The sequence below is a fragment of the Mytilus californianus genome, unplaced genomic scaffold, assembly GCF_021869535.1.
Source record: "Mytilus californianus isolate M0D057914Y unplaced genomic scaffold, xbMytCali1.0.p SCAF_9, whole genome shotgun sequence".
Taxonomy (NCBI): Eukaryota; Metazoa; Mollusca; class Bivalvia; order Mytilida; family Mytilidae; genus Mytilus; species Mytilus californianus.
The window spans coordinates 62,299,583-62,321,547 of NW_026262745.1; the positions used below are offsets into that span (position 1 = coordinate 62,299,583).

The 21,965-nt window shown below is 32.6% G+C and overlaps 1 protein-coding gene across 1 annotated transcript; it reads right to left on the reverse strand.

Annotated features, from left to right (window-relative positions):
- Positions 1 to 4,732: 4,732 nt before the first annotated feature.
- Positions 4,733 to 21,583, reverse strand: LOC127714523 (mucin-5AC-like). Its single transcript, XM_052220608.1, has 8 exons — positions 21,251 to 21,583; positions 12,948 to 13,170; positions 11,589 to 11,695; positions 10,648 to 10,785; positions 10,097 to 10,162; positions 8,552 to 9,202; positions 7,975 to 8,104; positions 4,733 to 5,566 (listed from the first exon to the last, which is right to left on the reverse strand). Exons 1-8 carry the CDS (start codon positions 21,324 to 21,326, stop codon positions 5,443 to 5,445), a joined length of 1,515 nt encoding a protein of 504 aa, XP_052076568.1. The 5' UTR covers positions 21,327 to 21,583; the 3' UTR covers positions 4,733 to 5,442.
- Between the last annotated feature and the right edge of the window lie 382 nt (positions 21,584 to 21,965).

A 21,965-nucleotide genomic window follows, 5' to 3' on the forward strand; every position in this document is an offset into this window, starting at 1 on the left:
TAAGACAACTTTAAAGGCTGGCATATTGTAAAGATATGTGTCAATTTTTGAGGACTATGTTGTCTCATCGACGTAGACCCTTCATATTTTTCTTTCATTTCATACTAGGTTAATATGAAGATTTGCATTAAAGATAAGCTTTTGTTAATATGATTTATTACCTTTATCATGTTTTTATAATGTATTAGTAGCAAATCGTTTTAATTGGCGAATTTATCGACAGCAATCCCAAATTCGCTAGAAATAAAATTGTCCATCAAGATAAAATGTCTGTTTCCTGCAACTAGGGGTTATCGACACATTTTTGCAAGCATCGCATGAAACTTTACAACTGCGAACAACAGGTGTTAACGTGATGATTAAATGAATATCTGTAATTGAGTCAAATGTATTAGAATTTTATATAAGCAAATATCAAAAAGATAAAAAAAAATGTCAATGTAGTACTATCTACCGGAGCTTTTCCATGCGACATTTTAACCTATGCTAACTAGGGGCTTTATTGAAGATATACGGAATTTAATCAAACCCAGTAATACCCTGTTGGAACTATGACATAAAAATCAATGCATTTCAAAGTGAGATTTAAAATAAAGAGGAAGATACCAAAGGGATAGTTAAATGCATTGGCGAGATCTTTTACAAAATACAAACATTGAAGCATAACATTTAGCTGGCCATACATTGCCAGTCGCAAGAAAGTTTTCTTTTCCTTTTTAACAAACCTTTATCAAGGAAAACCAACCTTTGGAATATCGTTTCAAATTGGAGATATATTTATTCCATATACAGCCGCTATTGCAATGTCGTTCCTCAGACATACATAGTTTTAAATTGGTAATTTGAATTTCAGTTAAGCGTGTATTCTCAACTGACACTCATTTAACCTTATAAATGTAAATTTGAAGGAGATTCATCTATTTAAGATGTATCATTTACTGTGTGTGCGATTTGATAAATGCGTTCAAAATGGCCAACAACTTTGAATTATTTAGTAATAGGAAACCATCCGTAGCAGCACGCGAGTTTGGCGGATATTACAAACTTCTTTTTATCCTGTTTGAGAAATTCCTGTATAATGTCGACACGAGGAGGAACACTAGTGTTTCCCCTAAAAATGCCAGTCATCTATTGAAAAAAATGTCAAATTTCAATACAAACTTAAATTTAAATAAGTTATAAGGCTGAATGTTTTCATTTTGGTTTCGTTATGATTTTGAAAGAAAGCTATAGGAGTGAAACGACAGATTAACTTTTGATGTACGTGTTCTATATTTGGGATCTTGTTGTCTCCCTTTAATTTGTTTTGGTTTTTCTCCGCATTTAACGTGGTATTTCTTTGAAAATATCTCCTTAATTTTTATCTCATTTGTCTTTTTTGAGATATAAAAAAATGTTTGGTTTATATTTAAAAATTTTATGTTGATAATTAAACTAATTTGTATGTCATTTAGTTGCTCTTATTGAAACATCTGGTAACCGTAAATCAGATATTTATAAGTATTAAATCACATGTCTTTATTATTATTATTATAGCTGATGTTCTTGTTGAAAATATGCAGATCAATATTTGTAATCTTTTTTATGTAAATAAGACCTTTATAAACCCAAGCAGCATATCATATTCGCCTTTTAATTCAGTAAAATATATTGTCATAACCCTTGAATGCTTTCAATTCTGAATATTTTCTTTATAAATGTGAAGATATGATGTCAATGTTTTTTGTAGTTTTGTCAATCATAAGCTCAAAATAAACAGCGTCAATGATTTGTTTGTATATATTACTATAAAAAGTAATATTAGACTGTGTACATATCATTCAATTATATTATTTGGATATTTTGTGATCATTGAGTTTTTTTTTTCATTTGAGAGTGTTATGACAACCTAAATATTGTAATCCCGGGTCATGTCATGACGTATACTCATATACACCTGTGATATATTTCTGTAAGTGTTAATGAAACATTTGATCTGGACATAATATGCAGTTAATTATTTTTGAATTTCAAATATATAAGTCATATATATAGTGTTCGTGTGTTTATTAATGTGCAACACGTTTTTTTTTATAGAAAACCAGTTGCTCTACCTTCGATCCGTTTTTTTGTAATTTCAAAACCACTTAAATCATGTTAATACCAATCCATTGTCCTAACGTAAATTCACCATCATTTAAAGATTATTCGAAGCTGTTATTCAATATAAGATTGTTGGAGAACTATTACAAAAACCTACAGTAACGTTATCTGCAAATACGGCAATATATTTGTTACTAATTGTTTTATTTTAAATAAAATGAATTATTGAAAACTGTTAAAGTTTATTTTACGTTTATTAAAAAACACATAAAGTAGCATGACAAAATATCTATGTATTGCAATACATTTTAAACATGTATAATTAAAACCAATGTCGTCCTATTTAAGAACTAGTTGAACACAAACAATTTAATGCAACGATATATATAGAGGTATACTAATTCGGATATTCTGTACTTCATAATAGCACCATCATATCTTATGCGTGTATGAAATAAGAGTGCACACGCTAAAATCATGAAAAGGTCTTAACTGCTTTAATTAGCATGATTAAATTCATGTTTAAAGCCTGTTATATTAAAGTTTTACTAGAATCAAATTCACTTAACATTATCAATGAAGTCAAGGTAAAATACCATGCTAATATCTTCCGTAAATTTGGTTTTGAAGTTTGACTGTAGCAAATTTGTTGCAAACAGGACTTCACAAACTAATTTTTACGGAGATGTTGTTTACCGAGTCCGTAAATGTAGATGCGATCTGAATAAGCTTATCGATCCTTTATATCAACTTATTCTTGAAGGTTACAAATTGAACACTGTGAATTGATCCTTAAATAATATGTTCATCGGTATAAACAATTATTTTGTTATCAGCAAATTAAAACCAACTAAACATTACTGTTATACATGTTCATTCACGGTCCTATTGTCTGTCAATGCATTTGCTTGTCGCATTGCCCAAGGCCACGGTCATGTTTTTCTCCGACTGTTAATAACGTATTAACCCTAAATTAATTGGATGTTGCATGTTTACTGGTTGATACTTTAGACTTACATACATTAATTTTTGTATAAGTTGTTAGTGGCTTTAAACTAGTTTGTAGTAACTGCGAGTATTTCTACTTTGTGTCTTATGTGTTTGTGTAATTATTCTCTGTCTTTGTGCGCGATATCGATCTGTTAAGTTAAACCCTTTTAAACTGATTTTTTCAGTTTGTTCTGATGTTCTACTGTTACACCACTGTAAATGTTCGGGGTGGGTTAGCCACCAGTAGCCCTTTTCACAAAAAATCTTAAGTGTAAAATTTATCGTAAGTCTAAAATATTCCTTAACAATTCAACTAAATATTTTTATCGTAAGATTAATTTTACACTTAAATTTTTTGTAAAAAAGGGCTACTGTAGTATATTTAACCCTGCCACGTTCTGTATGTGCCTATCCCGCGTCAGGTGCCTGAGTTGTGTTGGTTGTTGATGGATATCATATTTGGTTTTCTCAAAAAATCTTTACTTGAAGGAATGAACCATGCAAACCTCACAAACACTCCATACACCAAATGTAATTCACCAATTGCTTATAGTCTCTGATAAACTGACAAAATAATCAAAACATTGACCAAAGGACCATGAAAATGTAGTCAATAATATATATAACCTTACAGACATACAAGTTAACCTTTCAAGCAATCAATGCATTAACCATAGTGACCCTATAACTTTAAGAAATAGACCAAAACACACAAACTAATCATTGTCCAATGGACTTTGAAAAAAGGAAACGATCAGATGAAACCTTGCAGTCGGTTATATATACCTTACAAGCTTAATACACCAACTATAGTTTACATATTGCATAAATGATATACGGACTTGACCACTGATCCATAGAATGGGGTCGATTTCTTGGTAACCCAGTCTTATGCACATGTTGACCTTTCAAGGATTCAAAACAACAAATATAGATACATCCTACAACGCATAACGAGTGATCATTTCACATGATGAATGAACAAACAATATTTTTTGTCAAGCAATCACTGAGCAACGGAAATGAGGTCAAGGTTAATGGACATACGTAAACTTCGTAGCATCAGGTATCTGCATGCATATATTTTATCTTCTGAAATATAAATCTGTATACATATTGATAACGCCGTCGACTTCACCAAATTTGCCTGATCGTAATCCCTATGTCTCACCTACCTGCGACGAAACTAATGCGCAAGTTACCACCAATTAAGACATCAAACGAATCAACATAAGCGTTATAATACTATGACAATAACTTATATTCTAAAACGTATAAACTAACATAAATATATGCAATATATAACCGTAAACAGATGTCATGTGCATTCGGTATAATGCTCTTTAATGACATATACATGTATGTGTTCCAAAATTCCTAAGTATGATCTTTTCTCAATAGGATCATGAAAAGGTTAACTAAATTCAAATATTGAGTGTACGTATTGCATACAAACAGTTGCAGGTAGTACTTTAAAGGAATACTAAAAGAAAAATATGTATAAACAATTTTCTGTTCTCATTTTCTTTAAACTAATATGGTTTTCTACTTAGGCAATGCAACCACATTATTCACTCAGCGATTTCTTTATTTCTCGTATTTTTTCCTTTATTTTATCTTCTATATTTACATATATTAACATATATCTGCAGATAAAAAGTTTTCAACTTATTGATATTTATTCTATAAATTTTCTGGAAGTATTCGGATTCTTCCTCGCATAAAACAAACCTGAATAATCTAACCATTATGACACTCCAAAAATGTACTTTTGAAGAGCTTGCACATCAAGTAACCAACACTCTGACTGGTGTAAAGTGGATTATTTCTCTAATTTCTTATATTCGATTGTATCGATGCGGCTCCCCAGCCAATTATTACTAACTGAAAAAGAAGAACCTATAACATGTTAAAAATGAATGAAATCGATAGACGTGTTGATTTTCTATATGCAATCAACAAGGCAACAGTTCTAAGATTGATCATTCCAATCTGTAACATGTTCAAAGACATTAATTCGACTTTGAGCCAACAAATCGTCAGTTTCTCTTCAGGGTGTCATGCTCTTGACTGTAAATCGTTATTCTGCAATTCTTGAAGGCTTTTCCCTATTTTCATTTCTTTATATCCAAGCGTCTTGTATACCCATATTCTCGTTTGCCTATTTTTCTTAATTCTTTTTTTTCTTTTTGCCAATTATTCTTTACTCTGTCAATCCATACGGAATCGCATGTTCTATCTACACTAGAAAAATATTGTTGTTTTCAATGTCAGCGACTATTTTGAAAATTCAAGCAACATATACAAGTCATTTACATCAAAACATGGCCATTTTCATATTCTTTACGAATTATTACAAAGCTTGCTTATTTAAGAGTTATCGTAATGACAATCCCAATGCTGAATTGCAATTTTCTGAAATCCACATTTTGGGCCGTTATATAAAAAAAAAAATTCTGGAGTAATGTCATATGCTTCATCTCCTTTCTCGTGTCTGAAAAGAAAAACTGTATAGATATATATGTATATGTATTAAGCCGATTTTTTTCAGTTTTCAGAAATTTTGAATATGTTCACTGCAAATTATGATGAACATCGCCGTATCGTTATATAGTATTACATTGTATTCTTACATACCCATTTTTTATGTTCTTTGTACAGACTGTTTTATAGTTTACTTCAAATGATACTTAACTAAAATTAGTGAATGGAAACGATAAATTCAGCAATTTTTCCATTTATAAAGAAGCATAACTCAAGAACGCTAAAAGTGAAGCCACCAAAACTCGAACTTGATCTGTGTTTTTTAGTAATTAACATTGTGTAAAAGTTTCATTACATTTTGCTGAGGCAAACTAAAGTTCGAGATCGGAAACGACATATTCAGCAATTGTTCCATTAATAAAGGGGCATAACTCAAGAACGGTTAACATGGTAAAAGTGACGCCACCTAATTAAATTCGAACTTGACCTGTGTTTTGTGAAAATAAGCGTTGTGTATAAGAGTATGATCCAAAAATAATTCAAGGACCATATCGGTGTCTTTATTACTGTTTTTTTCACGTCTGTCATAACTTGATGTGGACACTTAATATCCTATCACGGGAGGCCATTTATAGTGTAATGTGATCACAACAAGAATGTGGATAAACATTTATTAATTGTATTTTGGATATATTTGTAGTTGGGTTGATGTCTTATTGACGTACACCACATACATTTATTTTATTTATATCATTTGAAACTCTCACGTTAAAATCAGTCATGATGTCCTTTCCAACAATTTTCAAATTTACAATTATATTCCAAAGACTCCTTCAAAACACGTTAAATACGCACGACAGTATAGTGAAGTCAACCACCGACAATGATGATGACAAATTATCGATATTAATATGACTTGAACAATATATAACCCAAATTTTTACATTTTTACCTATTATGTCTGTTTGTTTTGCTCACACATTGATGTCAATATAATGGAATTCTATGCGACTGTCATGCAAGTGTGAGGTTTTGCTAGCTTTAAAACCCGGTTTAATCCACCATTTTCTACATAAGGAAATGCCTGTACCAAGTCAGGAATATGACAGTCGTTTTCCATTCGTTTGATGTGTTTGAGCTTTTGATTTTGCCATTTGATAAAGGACTTTCCGTTTTGAATTTTCCTTGAAGTTATTAGGTATTTTTGTTAATAACTTATTACAAGAGGCAAACACGTTCTGTAAAAGTCTAAAGTGCCACACCGCATGCAATATCAATTAAAGTAAGCAATTATTGATATACGAATGAAATTGGCACATTTGGTAATCAAGTTAATCTACTTCACATATGCGTTTAAGATATTGATTTGAAATAGGACATTAATTTAGAATTTAGTAAGAAAGGGTGATACCTATGAGGGATTTATGTTACTAAGAAAAATAAAAAAGGTAACTCTTCTTGAGTTACAAAAACAACTTTTATATGCAAAGGGAATTTTCTGTTGTTGATTCTTATATGGTTATCAGGCATTTATTTTGTGTAAGCTCATTTGACTGTCTCCATGAAAAAGCTTCATATGTGAGTTGCGACTGTTACTTTACAAAATACATTTGAATATATGAGATCACCCCCAGTTTTTGGTGGGGTTCGTGTTGCTTAGTCTTTAGTTTTCTATGTTGTGTCATCTGTACTATTATTTGTCTGTTTGTCTTTTTGTTTTTGGCCATGGCGTTGTCAGTTTGTTTTCGATCTATGAGTTTGATTGTCCCTCTGGTATCTTTCGTTCCTATTTTATACTTACTCTTAAAAATCGTTTATTGTATTATTGTTTAGTTTATTTTCCGGTTTTGATAATAACTTGAATTGATCAATACTCAGGTCCGCTTTTTAATGCCAACAAAACTTGTAATGCATGCATTTCTTTGAAATATGCATATGTTGATATTAATGTACTGTTAATTGGTTTATAAAGGTGTAGCGTGTGTCAAGCAATAATTGCAAAATATCATTTTCTTACGTTCCTTAAAGTTTGTAAACTAATGACTTCATTCATTTTAATGTTACCTATTTTTTTTTCTTGAACATTTTGCACCAACAATATCCTGATTTCTAGTTTAATAAGCATTTATGTGTTCTCCTAGCAAAATTTACCCCCATAAACGACGATTTGTTTATTACCTAGATTTAGGTCATGAATGTGAACAGATTTATAATCTACTGCTGTTTTCCCCTAGCGGTAGTTGAAAGCTCTATCTAATGATGGTAATGTACTGCACACTACACATGATGACAAAGTAGTATATAGTAACAATTGTAAACAAACATGTTAACCGAAGGAATATTAAAAGGGAGTTTTAGGATAGTGTAGATATTTCAAAACTCCTGTAAGATATTAAGGAAAAACGAGCAAATACTCACGTCATCTCATCTGTATTAACCATCGAATGTCCTTTGAGGAAAACGAAAGTAATAATAACACTTAAAGAACCCACACTTGCTATAACTGCTATTATAATAGGTCCACTATAAATCTTCAGATTTTCAGTATCTATGATTAAAAAAAAAAAAAACAAATAGCAATACATTTTCGTTCAGTGTATTTTTAAGTACCTTTGTGTCTTACATTTACCATGCATACCATGTATACCTGTTTTGATGTAGGCGGCATATAGTAAACATTATATAATCAACTAAACGTTCATGTTTAAATGTTTCGTAAACTATACGGACACGAATTTGTAACAGCTCGCGACGTTAACGTAACATATTTTAACAATGATAATAAGTTGTATATATGTACACAAAAATAGTATTTTTTTATATCAACATTTTATACCTTCAAACAACAAACTAGATTGTTTATCTAATTCTGATAGTATATTGTTTTTGCCATAGTAGCTTATTGTTGCCGCATCAAAATATCATCAATTTACATGATGCATTAAAAATTAAAGACGTTATATTGGGTTGAAAGGTGAGATATTTTGAAATATACCTGTAGATTGAGTTTCAATCGTTGTTTTGTCTTTAGTATCTGTAGTTACTACTTTCATATTGATATTGGTTTCTGTATCATCAAGCATGATATGAATTGTTGTATGTTGTATTGTTGTTCCTAAATTAGTAGAGGTGGCTGGTAGTGTTGTATTCTGTGGTGTCTCTGTTGTAGTGTCAATCTCAGTTGAAGTGGACGGAAGCCTTTTTTTCTGTGTTGTCTCAGTTGATATAATTTCTGTCGTTTTGTCCATTTCAGTAGAAGTGGACGGTAGCGTTGTTTTCTGTGTTGTCTCAGTTGTTATAATTTCTGTCGTAGTGCCCATTTCAGTAGAAGTGGGTGGTAGTGTTGTTTTAAGTGTTGTCTCCGTTGATGTATTTTCTATCGTAGTGTCCATTTCAGTAGAAGTGGATTGTGTCGTTGTTTTCAGTGTTGTCTCTGTTGATATTCCTTCTGTCGTAGTGTCCATTTCAGTAGAAGTGGGTTGTAGCGTTGTTTTAAGTGTTGTCTCCATTTCAGTAGAAGAGGATTGTGTCGTTGTTTTCAGTGTTGTCTCTGTTGATATTCCTTCTGTCGTAGTGTCCATTTCAGTAGAAGTGCGCGGTATTGTTGTTTTCTGTATTGTCTCTGTTGATGTCATTTCTGCAGTTGCTTCAAAAATTGTATAAAGGTTTAATAGAATGATGATCAAGTGCTCAACGCTTTTAACATGTGTAAACTTGGTGTGCTCTGATAATGTAGGTTATTTTTCAGTATTGGTACATTACTAGGGGTTCATTTTTTGTACTGCCAAATTTATCAATTATTGATTGTTTAGAAAAGATAAATTTAAAGTTCCAATTTAATAAATTGAACAAAGAATAATAGCTATTGTATTTATTGAATATGACAGTTTCATTTGCGAAGATTTAAATTGCAAACTTATTCCAACATGATTCTGTGAACAGTTTTATTTCCTTTGCAATAAATACTTGAATATCAAATAACTTTTTGAAACACAAACCACAAATAAAAAAGAATAGATTTTAATGATACCTGTAAATCCTAATAATGTAATCTGATTTTGTCAGGTTATAAAGTGTACTCTAACTGGGGACATATGGCGATTTTACTTCCGGATATCACTACAATTAACAATCTGTTATTAAAGATTTACTAATATGTGACTTTCGTAGCAAATATATTTTGTGAGTCATTCAGCGCATTCAACTTTTACTTGAATGTTCATGCATACATATTCTTTTTAAATATACGGATGGTTCTATTGACTTTGCTCTATAGAGGAAAGGCACGTGTAAGTGGAGAAAAGTGCATCTATAACTATTCACGTTTCAACAGCACTTAAGTTTATCCTTAGTTTTCTGTTGAGTTCGTGTAGCTGAATCATTTTGTTAACTAGAGTTTGTCTTTGCCTGCTTGTTTTGCCTATATTGTTTTCAGTCTTACACAACAAATTACCGACGAATAAATATTTAATTTCAGCTTTGGTACATCTATAAAGCATATATTAGACTAATATTCAAATGGTCGAAAACAATTGCAAACCTTCATCACAAGCACTGCCACAGGGTTCACATAAGGAAACGTCGCCAGGTAAAGTGGCACTGCTACCTGAAAAACATAAACAGTTAGAATATAAACAATCGTGCATAATGAATCGTGATCAATGGCCGTCTCAGAATCAAACACATTATGAGTAATTCTTTCAAAATCGTACTCAAAAACGTTGGGAGTAGGTAATAATGACAGAAACAATTCAAATACAACCAATGATGTGACTTTTTGTTTCGGTTTGATGTACGAACAATGAAATCACCTACATTTTAGATTCTGAAACGGCGAATAACATAGCTTCTAGATGAGTTTCTAATGTTTTGTTTAAATAAATTGTAACATATTATTAGCATTTGAGATCTAGAATATATATTCAGCTTACTGTATTTAAACAAAATCAAATCAATGTAGTTTAAGGTTTATTAAACTGTGTGAAAGCTCAAAAAAAAAAAACAAAAAACAAAACGTTACGAAATTTGAAAAAAAAAAAAAAAAAAAAACACAAGATCGAAATACATTTTCACAATACATATAGAAAATACCTGATTTTTTAAGTGTGCGTATCTTTGGTTGAGTTGTGTACTGACAGAATGTACTACACACTGGATCATTATTATCTGGTATACTGCTCGCTGCGGGGTGATAAATTCTTTCAGTAGGAAATAAGGATTTGTCTTCATCTAAAAATTTTATAATTATTTTGATTATTGATATTTGATTTCTCTTCTAAAACAGTTTATTCCGTACATTGGACAATGTACACGTAAAGTGTATAGAAATGAATAACAGGAGGCGTACAACAGTTCTTGAAATGATACAGAATCAAATTATTTTCTTTTCGTAAATTCGTAAACATATGCTTCACTTTGGTTTCTATTATCTTTTAAATCAAAGTTTAAAAAGCAATACACATTTTTTTATTACAAAACAACAACAAAAAATTCGTAAGGGTTCCGCGGAACCCAGTGTCTCGCCTACTTTTGCTGTTAATCGCAGGCTCAACAAAATGAGGAAAACGCCATGGCAAACAAGGGAAAAGACCAAAGACCAAACACAACATAGAAAACTTGAGACTGAGCTACAGGAAACGCACACAAATACAAATCAAGAAAACTGTTATTTAATTAAACTATATTTGATTTCATTATTTGTTTTCAACATAAAACCCAAAGTTTTCTTTTGATGAATCCATAAAAAAATCTAAATACACATTTCTTTTAAAGGTTCACTTCGCCTGCTGGAGAACCTTTCTACAAAGGAAGTTATACTAATTTATAGCTAAATATTAAATAGTTATCAAGCAAACTAAACGTAATGTAATGCACCGAATACGACAACACCACAACCAATAACCATGGTGATGACAATCAGCACCACCTTGGAACACAGATATAGAAAAGAAAAAAGAACGCGTGCAAGTCGATGGAAATGAAAATTAATAATTATGAATACTTCATTTTTATGGCAATAAGATTTTACATACCTGATAATAAATAAAAATAGAATAAATTATCTGTAACTTTGGTTAGTTTCATGCAGAGGTATACCCATCTTCTTCTTCCACTGAATGTACTGTAGCTCATATCACTCCTAAATGAAGATATACATTTATTTAATGACAAAAGCTCTATTAATCATGTATTTACATTGACAAGATTCTTTAAACAACATTTGTATTTTGCAATTAATTTCGAGAGTGTTAATACAGGTTAAGATCTTTGATGAATTTAAAAGTAACAAGAAACAAGAATGTGTCCATATTACACGGATGCCCACTAACACTATCATTTTCTATGTTCAGTGGACCGTAAAATTGGGGTCAAATCTCTAATTTGGCATTAAAATTAAAAGGACCATATCATAGGAAAAATGTGTACTAAGTTTCAAGTTGATTGGACTTCAACTTCATCAAAAACTACCTTGACCAAAAACCTTAACCTGAAGCGGGATAGACGGACGAACGGACGAACGGACAAACGAACGAACGGGCGCACAGACCGAAAAACATAATGCCCATAGGTAGGGCATAAAAAATGCACTTGAAATTTGATAGTACAGAAAACAAACCGCGGCCTATGATTATAAAAAACTCAAACGTTAAAAAAACCCAGAATGCTTCGACTCGACAGACGTTCTCTGTTATCTATGAACCAACCAACTGAGTCTTTTTATTACATAATGTTCATCTTGATAATTCATTAATGTTTATTATCTATAATAATAACTTTTTATTGTAGTTTTAAATTGTTTGACTTCATCTAATGATTTGACAAAGACAGGTAAAGGCAACATATTGTTATGGCACCCTCAACGGAGTTGGGGTGACGTATTGTTATTCTACGTTTCTTTTTTTTTCTTTATTTTTTTCTTCCTCTTTTTTTGTCCAGCTTATATCTTAGAATTCTATGAACCAATTGTTATGGAACTATACCATAATGTTAACCAGCATGTGCAGATTTGCAATCGGGGTATGGCATTTTCAAGATGGCCGCCGTTACCATAGAGACAGCAAAGTGCTCCAAACTGCAAGAAACTTCACAGCATTAATAACTGGCATGTGCTGATTTGCAGTTTGACGTTTGAATTTTCAAAATGGCTGCCGTTACCATGGAAACAACAAAAATGTCCAAAATTTGAAAATGCTCAAAACTTAATGAAACTTTACAAAAATGTTAATTTGGATGTGTAGATGCACTCTTTGACTTTCGAATTTCAAAATGGCTGCCATTTCCCTGCCAATGGGGGAAGGGTGCCATCCGTTATTGTTAGCAATTACAAATCTAGTTATTTATTGTTTTTGTAGTCTAACTCCTTATTTTCTACCTTAAAACCTAACACTCACTTAAACACTGCAACAGAAACAGAACTAGACATTGTTAAGTTAGAAATGCACGTCCATTTGTCTAAAGTTGTTCCAAATGCATTCAAAATGATGTTTGACGGCTCCGGTAGGGTTGTTCTTCCAAACGTAAGAGTCGTTGTTTTCTGCGTATTGCTCGCAACGTCTGTATACTGATAATTCCAAACTGAATTTTGCAGTTCTGTTGGTAGGGTGCACACTGCAGCTATTTACAAACAAAAGATGTACTAAAATATAATCAATGAATACACTTTTATTCATACTGGTATGTCAAACAAGAGTACACATTGTGAAATGTCTCGCCAGATTTTTTTTACCATGATCGATTTTTGGTTGAAAGATAAAGTTTAACCACAAGTATAACATAAACTTAACATCATCAATGATCAATGACAATGAAGCCAACTGAAGGTCAGATAAAATCCTACCAACCAGTCATAAACACCTTACAATCATTCCATACACCACAAATAGTTGACCCATCTCTTATAGTATCAAAAAACAAACCAAATAATGAAAGCTAAACATTGACCAATGCCCCACGAAAATGAAGTAAAGGTCAGATGATACATGCGGGTCAGAAATGTACACCTTACAGTCATGCCGTGCACCAAATATAGTTGACCTATTGCTTATAGTGTCTACAAAATATACTTAAATAGAGAAAGTTTTCATTGATCAATGAACCATTAAAATGAAGTCAAGGTCAGACATGAACACCTTACAATGAATCCATATCTATAAAAGCCAAGAAAACTTTGACTAACGTCTTCTGTAGAAGGTCTTCAGACGGACGGACGGACGGACGGACGAACGAACGAACTGACTAATGTGTTCACACCTTACCGGATACTCAAACGGACGCCGAACGGATAAAAAAAAGTTTTCCGTTGACAAAATGTTTATTCGTTGGGAGTCCGTTGGTGTCCTGACCAAATAAAACGGACGCGTAACGAATGACTAACAGACACACACAGGATATGCAACGTACGAGAAACGGAAACGTACCGGACAGAACGGATGTCGAACGTATATCCAACGGACGAGTACCATATGAAACGAACACCTAACGGAAGCGTACCGGATAAAACGGACGAACAAGATAAGCGGAAAATTAAAGGCGGCAATACAATACATGTAGATCACATAGACGTGACCTTAAAATAATTCAAAAGTTTCCGTGTAACTGGTTTTAGTTTATTCTTAAAAATGCGAACTCCAAGATCCAACATGAATAATAAACATTCATAACACTCAAGAAATCTGACATACTAATAATTGGCATTTCTGACCCGAATTTTCAATTGGCATTTATCCGTTTTACATTCGGTACGTATCCGTTTTATCCATTATCCTTCCATTCATGTCCGTTTCACATCCGTTTTATCCGTTATACGTCCTGTAGAAGTCCGTTGGTAAATTGGTCTACCGGACCTCCAACGGATGTATAACAGACAAGTAACGGATACAAAACGGAAACAGAACGGACGAGTACCGTAAAAAACGGACGCCTACCGGCCGTTCGACGGACACTTCATCCGTTGGACGTCCGTTCAAAGATTTGAACATGCTCAAAATTTTCCACCGGACAGAACGGACGTCGACAGATAAAAGGGACGCTGAACGGACATGAAACGGATATGGACGGACGTCTAACGGATAATAACGGACGTCGTCTAAAGGACATGAACGGATTGAAAAAAAGTTATCCGTTCGGCGTCCGTTCGCGCTATCCGGGGCTTAACACACGGACGGACATTCAAACAAACTGAGTAGTTCGGTTATTAGACCTGCTTTCACTGTTGGTGACGCAGGTAAAAACATAACATGGATCCTACAGACACCGGTCTGGTTTTGTCGATGCGGAGATTTAGTGAACTCTGAAAAAGTTTTAAATTGGTATTTTACTGAAAAGGTGGGAGGGCAAAGATTTGATTTTATAATAACTTAATTATTAAAATTCAGAAACGGGTAATGCGTCAAAGAGACAACAACCCGACCAGAAAACAGCCCAAGGCTACCAATGGGTCTTCAACACAGCAAAACAATACATCACCCGGAGGCCTTCTTCAGCTGGACCCTAAACAATAATGTATACAGCAAAAATGGACGTCACACTAAATTCCGAAAAATATAAATGAACCAAAATTAACAAAAAAAAACATACAAGACTAACAAAGGCCTGAGGTTCCTGACTTGGGACAGCCGCAAAAATGCGGCGGAGTTAAACATGTTTTGTGAGATCTCAACCCTCCACCTATACCTCTAGCCAATGTAGAAGAAACAAAAACATTACCTCTAGCCAATGTAGAATAAACAAACACACAGCAATACACACAGTAAAACTGAAACAATCAAATATGCTATAAGAACCGAATCATGTAAATAACGAGATATATCATAGTGCGAGCAGAACAAAAGGTGAAAGATACACAATATGTATCTTTTGCATTGTGTATAATGGAGTTGAAGTTAAGTTCGTACAAGTACTCAAGTATCCTTTAACCGATGATCAACACATCGTTATTTTTTTTTCAATTTGCACGCATAGTGTAGGTGGTAATTGTAAACATATACATGGTTAAAATGTATTTGTTTACAAAGTGAGTTCAATATTTTCGAGTATTCATTACTAAACTTTAGTAACCTGATTCATAAATGACATATTTCAACTTTTTGTATTACATAATGTATGATGCATGTTTTGTTACTGTATATCCTAATGATGCTAACAGTACATAAAACATATTTTACCCGATATCCTACCAGCTGTACTACAAAAGGATATTTAGACACCTTGTATATTTGGTGATACGCCCTAGTCTTGAACCTTTAGGTGTTGACAGATTTGTAAATGTTTTAAATGGGATTTAAACAGACTGATTTAATTTTAGAAGCTGTACCTTATCATTATGTTCTCAGCTAATTGCGTATTTTTAACTCCAAGGGTGACGGGGGAATAGAAATATGGTCACTTTGGTCATCTTCCGATTGACAGTTAAAAAAATGCCAAAGTGGGACATCCGTTTGCCTGTGCGGGATGAATAAGTACGCACTCACGTTCGGTCAGAATGTGGACGTAAAAACCTATGCCTCGTGTAAAGAGAGTGCCACGCTTTCTGCATGTTGAGAACTCTTGCAACAACTCTTTGAGGGATCCGTAGGGTAGGTGACCTTTTGCGAGGTAAAATGTCTGTCGCTATTTAATAGATCCTCATTTTACAGTGGCAGTCCAAACTTTCCCGACCTTTTTCCCGGACGGCCTCTATTACAGGACCTACCTTTTGTAATTATTGTTAATTTGTTATCGTCCTAAACATACTTGAAATGTTTGCCACTGTGCGTTAAGCAACCATCAACCAATTATCAATCAATCGTATAAAAGACGATCCCCTACATATTTTTATTATAAGGTAACAACATTCAACGTATTTGATACAAAACGTAACAAAAAGTAAGCGTGCAAATGATTTATCATGTTTCACTGTTCAAATAAAGCTTCAAATAAGTAAAGGTACAAGTGACAAAAATATGTTTTTTTTCAAGCTTTGCAATATAGTAAAGTTTTATATGCATGTATATTGTTGACTATTATTCATCGTACAGAAGAACATAAGTCGCAAACTCTTGGAATATAAAAATCTTTCCGGGAAAATATTTAAAATTTGTAGGAGCATCATGTAAGTTCACTCCGGGTTTTAATCTCCTTTTCTAATACTCGTATCTATGTTATATCGTCGAGTAGTCACTTAATATCCCAAAGGTACATTAGATTTCATTTATATATGATGAGGTCGGAGATTTTAAATCCAACAATCACATTTTACACGCTAGCAATTTAGTATAATAATACAGGAACGATTTTAATATACATTTTTTGTATATGAGAAATTATTATACATAAGTTTGAGTGTAAACTAACCTGCTTACACATTTTTATATATATTTTAACCTCAATCTATTTGATATTAAAATAGGTGGAACATTTACTATTTTTTTAAACAATAGCATTACTTTATGGAGACAGAATAAGCTGTCCATAATAGAAATGATACAAAAAAGAAAAAGAAAAAAGAAAAAGACGAACTTGCTGGTGAAAAGCCAAGATATCTAGTCTTAATATTTAAATCATGCTCATAATTTGTACCCTTTTGTCTTGAAACAATATAAATCACTCCTTTCAAGTTATACATGCCTAATATAGATGCAGGGTATAATGACACAGAAACCATAAATTTAAACAAAAATAAGGAAACATTGAGTCTTCTTCAAAAGAAAGGTGAATATACAAAATGTGAGGCTCTAAATCGTCTTGAGACGTCAATGATTTGAAAAGTTAACAATAAAGATTAAATATGATGTTATAATTTATACCCGAGTATGTTTTCTTACGAGACCATTTACTGGGTATGAATTATTTACTGGAAACAAACATTTTAGGGTTGGAGGATTAACGGTAAATGATTTTTGCGATCCTATTATTTCACCCTGACTTCGAATTGCTTATGAGATGAGAAATGGCAACATCTGCATAAGGCCTATTTGCATCTTTTTCCCAAGGAGTAAGATAGATAATACTGGACGATTGGGATTCGAAGAACACGAAACATGTTTTAAAAGTAGCTTTAAGTGGTTTTTTGTTGTGTGTTTTGCAGTGCACTTACTGATTTTGTGTCACGAATGGATATTACATATTCTTTCTTTTGAATTGATTGACTATTTGAATAATACATTTCCTCCGGTTAATGATCATTTAAAAAAAAGATAGCAGAAAGTATGGAACACTTTACAACAAACTGCACCAAACAAAACAGGCTATTCGGACAAAAGAAAGGTAGTTGTCCCCTCGACACCAACTATTTCACTCGGCTTCGCTTCAGTAAATATTTTGTGTCTCGTGTACACTACACTTGATTTCGTGCACATAGCCAGTAAATAAGTGTATACTATTGAAACCCAATTCTATAAATAACAAAACCTATAATGTTTTACATACTTCAGAACAAGATTGAGCATATATTACTAACCGTATTGAGTTGTTATCGCGCCAAATATATCTAATGGTGAGAGAGAAGATTACTTAATTGGTTTGTAACAATATAAATCACTCCTTTCAAGTTATACATGCCTAAAGAATTGCAGAAGACTCTATAAAGTTGAATTCTTATTCGTAAACGATACTCTTTTTGACTGACATTTTTGTATTTTTATGAGTTTTGTATTATAAAAATATAGAAATATGACAATCAACAACTACTTTTAAATTAGAGGTTCACGATTTGGGCGTACTACCAAATATAAGAAGCGTCAAATTTCCATTCAGTAGTATTTTATGTACAGTAAGGGTATAACGTTACAAAACGAGGATCATATCATGAGGGTCTGGATTGGGGGTCCTTTAATTCTGTTTTCTTTAATGTAGTAGGCCATTTTCCTCTATTCTTTATACTTTTTGCCAATTATTCACTTTTCTTTATATTGTAACACCTGATTATTCTCTATTCTTTCTTTTTTTTTTGCCCATTTTCTGTATTCTTTACATTTTGTGCCCATTATTCTCCATTCTGTAAACCGCCATCCACACCCTCATATATAGTACATTTTGTATGTAATACAAAAAGTTAAAACACGTCATTTATGAATCAAGTTACTAAATATGTGCAAAAATACTCGTAAATATGCATTGAACCTTTTTTGTAAACATATACATTTAAACTATGTTACCACCCACACTATGCGTGTAATTTAAGAGAAAGATGTGTCCATCCTGGGTGAATGGGTACATGTCTGAACAAAAAGTTCACTCTAGTATTCACAATGTAACCTATACATATCATGTTTCACCAAGCGTTCACTTTCTTCAATTATTATGCAATGATTGTATAATTGTGACTGGTGCAGAACATTAAAAGATACATGCACCGACGTAATATGCACGTAATCTATCTGACACTTATTGTCATTAGGCGGAAGATATGAAAACACGGAATTTGTGTTTACGATTTTTTTATTTTGGTATAATATATATCAATGTTATCTACTTATCCATTTATGGTATTGCAATGTCAGAATATCTGGGATATACGTGTCAACTTTTCAAGTTTATCATCTTAAACCTATGCGATATTGAAAAGCTTTCAAATATGCAAAGAGCACTTTTACAAACATTCATACTATTTATGATTATTAATATTACATAATTTAAGGATGATAAAAGATATTAGTAAATATTTTTGAAAGGAAGGTGAATTGAAAAGGGATGGAAATATCCTGTTTGCATCACGATTTACCTATCGCAAAACCAGATAGATGACTGTATGAAAACGCCCTGCATATAACTGTAACAATTCTAAATAACTTTTGATTAACCTTATAATTGATAGAAAAAACTAGATTTTAAAATGTTCTATCATTTAAAAAAGGCCATATTACATAAAACTTCTTCATTGAGGACATTGGCTTAAACTTGTTATACTCTCAAATGTCTATTTCTTAATACAATGAATCCGCTGTGTAAAAAATACAACACGTAACAAACAGGTCAATTATATTCTAAGTAAACAGTGTAAGGTGCACGACTCATGCTACTTGAGGAGCAGGAAATGTTAACCCTCGTTGTACATGATTTCACCGCTATTTAATTGTTTTCCCCCCACCATATTTGATAATGCTGTTTAGCCATCTGCTTAATAAAATTAACATTTTTTCCCCATGTTTGTATATTTGCTTTTTGTAATTGTGCGATCTGTTTTTGAATCATTGATTGTGAATACCAAATGGCTTACACAATGGGGAACAATAAATTCACCCTGGATTTTGGTCGGTTTTGCTTTTGTTCCATTTTAATTATAAGTCAGTGTAGTGCTTAACAAACCGATATTTTTTTGTTCGTAGTGTCTTGCCTTGATGCTGTTTTTTGACGCGTTGGTTCTGATTTTCCCAATGATTGTTTATCCCTATATATAGTGGGGCTATGCTATGATGTAAAGAATGGAGAATAATGGATGAAAAAATAGAGTAAAGAGAAAAAATATGCCAACAATCATATTGTAAATAGAAATAATAACGAGGTGCTAAATCATAAAGAATAAAAAATTAAGGACCAAACAGATAAATAATAAAGTAAAAATGGTCTAAAAATAAAGAATAAATCAACTACAACTTCAACTAATAATTTGTTTTCTAAACTATCGACCAACTGGCAATACAATTGTAATCGTATATAGAGTTGACAGTCTTCTTTTAATAAACAAGAGTGTATACGGTGAAAAGTATCGCCTGATTTACTTATCATGATTGAATGTTTGTTGGAAGTCTGTAATATGAAGGTTTTACTATAAGTATCACATTAGATTAACATTATCAATCTAAAAGTTTATGGTCTATGTTTCTCTGCCAGACAGACATGTACATCTAACAATCATACCATACACCAACTATAGCGAGTCTATTGCTTAGTGTATCTAAGAAACATACCTACTTAACGAAAATTGAACATTGATAAATGAACTATAAAATGAGGTCAAGGTCATTTGAACCCTGCCAAACATCTTTACCGTGCAATCATTCCATACATCAAATAAAGTTGGCCTATTGCCGACAGTATCTGAGAATTTGACATAACAGTGACAACTTAACATTGACTTATGAACCGTGAAAGTGAGATCAAGTTCAGATGAACCGTGAAAGTGAGATAAAGGTCAGATGAACCCTGCCAGACAGACATGCACTCCTTACAATCATTCCATACACCATCTGCAGTTGCCGTATAGCTTATAGTATCTGAGAAATATAGACCACACCGGGAAAATTTTTACATTGTCCAATGAACCATGAAAAAAAGGTCAACGTCAGATGAACCATGCAAGACGGACAGGTACATCTTACAGTCATTCCATAAACCGAATAAAGCTGATACAATGCGTACAGTAAGTGGGAAAAAGACAAAACAACAAAACTTAACATTGACCAATGAACAATGAAAATAAGGTTAATTATCAGATGAAATATTTCAGTGATATATGTATACCCTACAATCATTACATACACTGGAGCTAGTTGACATATTGCTTATAATATCTGAGTTTCGGAATCGACCATGAACACTTTGATTATTAATCCATGAAACGAGGTCAAAATGAGGCGAACCCTGTTTGACGGACATTTAGACCTTGCAAGGATTCCAAATACCAAATATCGTGTACGCCGCCGCCGCCGCCGGATTGTAATCCCTCTGTCTCGCATTCTGAGACTTTTATCGCAGGCGAGACAAAAATTATACATACCTGTAAATGTAGAAAAACTCAACATCAGTACAACTGTTGTCAGAGAGATGTGGTCATAGTCTTTAAATACGTCCATATTGAACTTTCACTGTAAATGAAGTCTTTACATCAGATAATAACACGTTTCATTGCAACAATAAAGCCATCTGAAAAGAGGTCGTAATACAAAATTAATTTTCCTGAGAGAAAATTATGCCAACACTCCTAAACGACATGAATTTCTGAATGTATATACCTAGGTTTACAGATTGTTCTATATAACGTACATTAACTATCCGTTATACATCAACTATTTCAATAATAACAACAATTAGATGTGGACACTGAACCATAAAATAGGGTAAATATATACACCACCCCATCCAGTTAGAAATGCATTACTATTTTACACTTAAATATGATACATGTCAGGTGAAACTATCGTTTCCATTAAATTCGTTTCACTATATGACCTCTAATTATCGTTTGAGTGACATGTATTTAAAAAAATAAGGAAAAGATTGGATGTGACGGATACTTGATAGGGTCAATTAGTTTTTGAAATTTGAACTAGCTGGTACATGGTATATGTAGTGAAAATAAGTTATCTGATTTTGGTTTTTTCAAACATAATTCAAATTCATATGAAACCTAAATATGAGTGTAAACACATCCTATTAGTGAAACCGAAAAAAAAATACGGATGTTTTAATTTTATACGTCATTAGCGCATTCA